At 58.6% G+C, this 4,746-nt stretch overlaps 2 protein-coding genes across 2 annotated transcripts in view; one reads left to right on the top strand and one right to left on the bottom strand.

Annotated features, from left to right (window-relative positions):
• Nucleotides 1-795: 795 nt before the first annotated feature.
• Nucleotides 796-1,994, bottom strand: VOLCADRAFT_102864 (uncharacterized protein). Its single transcript, XM_002945866.1, has 4 exons — nt 1,840-1,994; nt 1,704-1,762; nt 1,546-1,626; nt 796-1,454 (listed from the first exon to the last, which is right to left on the bottom strand). The coding sequence occupies exons 1-4, from the start codon at nt 1,928-1,930 to the stop codon at nt 1,371-1,373; spliced, it is 315 nt and encodes a 104-aa protein (XP_002945912.1). The 5' UTR covers nt 1,931-1,994; the 3' UTR covers nt 796-1,370.
• Nucleotides 1,995-2,325: 331 nt separating this feature from the next.
• Nucleotides 2,326-4,746, top strand: part of VOLCADRAFT_86370 (uncharacterized protein) — a gene marked incomplete at both ends in the record, with an annotated part of 17,549 nt that continues 15,128 nt past the window's right edge. The window contains 4 exons of the mRNA XM_002946223.1: nt 2,326-2,449; nt 2,933-3,076; nt 3,225-3,646; nt 4,113-4,700. Coding sequence (XP_002946269.1) covers nt 2,326-2,449; nt 2,933-3,076; nt 3,225-3,646; nt 4,113-4,700 — 1,278 coding nt within the window. The remainder of the gene's footprint in view (nt 2,450-2,932; nt 3,077-3,224; nt 3,647-4,112; nt 4,701-4,746) is intronic.

The raw sequence follows: 4,746 nt of genomic DNA, 5'->3' as shown, positions 1-4,746 counted from the left end.
GCGGAGATGGCGCCGGAGGAAATGGGAGGTTCCGTCGGGGCCTCGCCGGGGCGGTACGGCTGTACGGCACCTACGCTGCTGCTGCTGCCACCACCGCCTCCGCCGCCACCGCCACCGGGGAAAGCCGCGTCAGCGGATAGGGCTGACACGGCGGTATTGGGGGTGACATGAGGGGAGGACCAGGCGACCCCCGGCGGAGGCCGGCCGCCGCCGGAGGATGGAGCGGCGGGGTTTGGGCTGCTACTGCTGCTGGCGAATCCGCTAGGGAGGGGGGGTCTGTTGAGGGGATGGTGCGTGTTAAGTTGTGGACAAGGGGCAAGGGGGCGCGGGAAGTCTTGGGCCGTAAAGCTGATCTGATGAAGAGAGGGTGTAAGGGATTCAACTGCGTGTTCTCATGCGGGAGTACAGCGAAATGACGTGAGGCTTGTCTCTGACTTTGTGGAGGCGGGTCGCTGGTTTTCGCACCTTTCGCGGTGGTCCCGGGCGCTAGCACTCCCAGCCCTCGCGCCGAAGTGGTACAGCACAGGCTGCGCAGGACCGTTGATACCATCCTGCGCGTGCAAGCTGGAATCCTTTGATACTAGAGCCATGAGGTAACCCATGGTGACGATATGGCAAGCTACGCAGGCACGGGGATAAGTGGGGCCGCGGGCGCTTGACCTGCCTGGCTGGATGCTCGCCGCGTAACCCCGCTAACAAGCCCAGAGCCGGCAATTAAATCTGCGAGCTGAGACTGTTTTTTCATCCTGTTATAGTCGAATGAAAGTGCTATCTATTTGGATCACTATCCATTTTGCAGGATGTAAAGTTACAAAATGTAATCACCAATTTCAGGTCGTATTCGAAGCGTTATCATAAACCCAGCTAATACATCAGTACCATGTAATGGCATGTTACAGCCTTGTCGCGAACAAAGCGCCCATGCCCAACTTTTTCCCTGTTCCCTGAAAGGACTCCTTTACACAGCTTTTAACAATTAAACGAGTAACACTGAATTCCCGTCATCCATGTCAGCTTTTCTGCTGCGTGTCGTAAAACCACAGGACACAACGACCAACGACTTCCACGGTAGGACGAGTGGGGTTACTGTCCAACAACCAATACGACAACAAACACGAGCGTCATATCGATATCAGGCATAGCTACAAAAGAACGAGCATTACATAGGAAGCCATCGGCCCAAGCCCTTGGCCCTCCGCCATTCAAAGCTGGCAACGTCCCAAGCCTGAGCCAGAGCTTTCCTAGCTCGATACAGTCAGGTGTACAAATCTTGTGAGCATCGTTGCTGCCAGAGCTCTCTGACGGCAACCCCATAGCCCAGTTACGGGCGACATGCGTGCACTCTCAAAATTAGGGGCAAACTCTCCGCCTTACTCCTCCATCGCTTCCTCCACCTTTGCCCCCGCTTTCTTTTGCTTGTTCTTCGGCGCCATAACTGGGGGTGGACCCTTGATCTGCAAGTCATATGTAGATGTCGTCGATGGCAGCTTGGACTGGACGCCTATGCATCCAGCCTGTATATGCGAAACCCAACCCACAACCCACCACTTTGAGCTTGCCTCCCGACTGCTCCGCAATGCCAGCCGCTGTGCTTTCGTTGCGCTTGTTAATGGCTTTCGATAACTCCTGGCACACGCAAGACGGGAAGCCCTCGTACGACAAAAGGGCCGACCACGCATGGTTCCGGATAGTGCCCACCTCACCTTGTCATCCTTGAACAACTCAAGGGATCTTCCCTTTTTCGGAGGCTTCTCAAACTTGCCTGCGCCACACCAGTGGTAAAGTGCTTGCCGGAGGCGGCCATCGACTTGTTGACCCAGTAAAAACTTTATCACACACCTTTCCTTGTCACTGATGTTTTGCCATGCCTGTTTGCGGCTTCCTTCTTTTTTTCAATTTTCTTGTTGGCCTTCAAAGGTTTTTGCGGCATGGTCTCAAGGTCAGCGCTGAAGGAAAATGCTTATCAACAAAGGTTATAAGAGAGAACGCGTTTGCTAATATGATTACGACTTTTTTGTGTAAAAGGCAAGACGTTCGTCTCGCTACCCGCAATCCGGTCCTGCTGCGCATGCTGTGGAACCATCCGGTCGAAGCCATTATACAGCAAGACATATGGAGGAGAAACAGAAAAGCTTATGCAACTTAAACGCTTTACCATAAGGTATGCACTGTCCGCCAATAGTAACATAGCGGCGTGTCAAGGAATCATGTAACGCAACACCACAAAAGCGGCCAGCCACTAGATTGGCCCGCTACTCTATCTGCCCAAATCCACATGAGACGTAAACCTACCCGGGACCCATCACCATCAGGCTTGAGCACGAGATGGCATCGCAAGCCCTTCCCCCCCACAAGGTCATCCCCGGCACCGGCGGCACAATTGTGGTTGACGCCTTCCGTTACGCGCATCCTGGCATAAAAGCTTACTTCCTCACGCACGCTCACAGCGGTACGCCTAGATCTCCCCTCGGACCTGGGCGCGCGTTGGCACAGGGCCCCGCCAACCGACAAGAGGGATGTCGGTAACCTTATGAACCCAACAGCACGGGGAGGGGGGAGGTGCGCCGTGCCACGACTCTTACAACGCATCCAACACCAAGTCCGTAAATTTCCACCAACCTATTGACTGTTGCACCGGCCTCCACTTTGCTTTGCTTGCTAGCGCCGTATCTCCCGCGCGTGTTTAGAGGCATTCGTCGAACCCCTCCCCAACTGGGAACTCCATCCTCACCCTCTTCAACCTATTCTTTCACACATCCCTCAGGCGTCCGTAGAAGACCCTCAACCCTACACCCTCCCGCCAGTTTCCCCGATCTAGTGTGTTTCCCAGCCTGCAGCTTTCCTTTTACGTCCCCAGCCTTTTCCCTCTCCCTCTCATCTCTCCCCTCCTCTCGGCCCGCGGTTCCCGGTCCTTCTCGCCACTCACCCGCAGACCACTACACGGGTCTGAGTGACAGCTGGTGCTGCGGCCCGATCTATTGCTCCGAAACCACCGCCCGCCTGGTGGCGCACCTTTGCGGCGTGGATCCCGCATACCTGAAGCCGCTCCCCATGAGGCAGCCGGTGATGGTGGCGGGTAAGTGTGCGTGTCTGCCTGTCTGTCTGTCTGTCTGTCTGTCTGTCTTATATGCGTATGTATGTATTGGGATTCAGGGAATATTGATGTTGTTTGTACTTGTATATGTGTATGTGAACGTGTGTGTGAACGTGCAAATGTGTAAAAGAGTCTGGTTGCCCTCCACCTCCACCTCCACCTCCACCTCCACCTCCACCTCCACCTCCACCTCCACCTCCACCTCCACCTCCACCTCCACCTCCACCTCCACCTCCACCTCCACCTCCACCTCCACCTCCACCTCCACCTCCAAACCCTCCCCGGTGTGCACCAGGTGTGGAGGTGACGCTGGTGGATGCCAACCACTGCCCCGGGGCCGTACAGCTGCTCTTCCGACTGCCCGCCAGCGGCGCCCGCTACCTCCACACGGGCGACATGCGCTTCTGCGCCGCCATGGCCACCTGCCCGCTGCTGGCCGCGTGGAGGGGCTGCGAGGCCGTGCTCCTGGACACCACCTACTGCAGCCCCAAGCACACCTTTCCGCTACAGGTACTGGGGTTGGGGGTGTGGCCAGGGCGTCAGGTACTGGCGGTGGGAGTGTGGAAATGTGGAAGGTGGGGCTTTTGGGACCGCGGCTGGGGGAAGTCTGTGGCGGGCTGTGGGCGGGTGCGGAGAGGAAAACTGCTCTGCAAAGAGCGGTCCAAAGAAGAGCAGTGCACATCGCAGGCAGGGCGAACTAGGGACCCTTTTGCCCTTTCCCAGGTAGCTAGGTGGTATCATGGGATATGACACGAAATACAAAAGGAAGATATACTCAACTGCCGACGTCCTAAGTGCCAATTCTGTGGGGGCCGGCCCCGGCCCCGGCCCCGGGGGCCATGCTACCGAAGCTCCTTCTTTTACACTCCGCCGGTATCCCACGAGGCAGTGAAGGGGGGTGAGGGCCCGGTTACCCCGATGGCCCTCCTCATCAGCCTGGGGTGCCCCCCCATGTGGCCTTGCCCTCACTCGCGCGCCTTGCCCTCGTGTGCTCGTGTGCGACCCGTGGGTGTCTTAGGAGGAGTCCGTGGACTACTTGGTGAGCACGCTGGGGACGTTGCTAGACGAGGATGGCAGGGCTGCGGCTGCGGCGGCGGAGGAAGCGGCAGTGGCAGTGGCGGCGGGGCGTGGTGATGGTGGTGGTGATGGTGGCTGTTTGACAGCAGCAGCAGGAGAGACAGCGGGGAGGATGCTATCGCAAGTTGCAGCAGAAGCAGGAGCAGGAGCAACGCCAGCAGCGGCTGCAGTGCCTGCGGTTGTTCTAAGCGGGCCCGCGGTTGGCAGTGGCGGCAATGGCGGTGCCGGTGGTGTGGAAGACCCCGCCGCCACCACCACCGTTGCCGCTGCTCCTGCTCCTGCTTCTAATGCTGCTCCGAGTAACTCTTCGGCTTCTGGGAAAGGAGTTTTCACTGTGGGCGGTGGCGGCCGGATTGCGGAGACCCCGGCAGCGGAGGCAGCGGAGGCAGCGGAGGCAGCGGAGGCAGCGGAGGCAGGGGGGGGGTCGGCGGTGTCTGCTGCTGTGGGTGGCGGAGGTCGCGGAGGTCCTTTCCGGCGGCTGTACCTGGTGTCCACGTACGTCATCCGGAAGGAGCGAATCCTGCTGGCGGTAGGTCCGGGGGCCGGGGTGGGCCGGGGCGGGAGGGAGGGAGGGC

The sequence above is a fragment of the Volvox carteri genome, assembly GCF_000143455.1.
Source record: "Volvox carteri f. nagariensis unplaced genomic scaffold VOLCAscaffold_1, whole genome shotgun sequence".
NCBI lineage: Eukaryota > Viridiplantae > Chlorophyta > Chlorophyceae > Chlamydomonadales > Volvocaceae > Volvox > Volvox carteri.
This window is presented reverse-complemented; position numbering and strand designations above follow the sequence as displayed.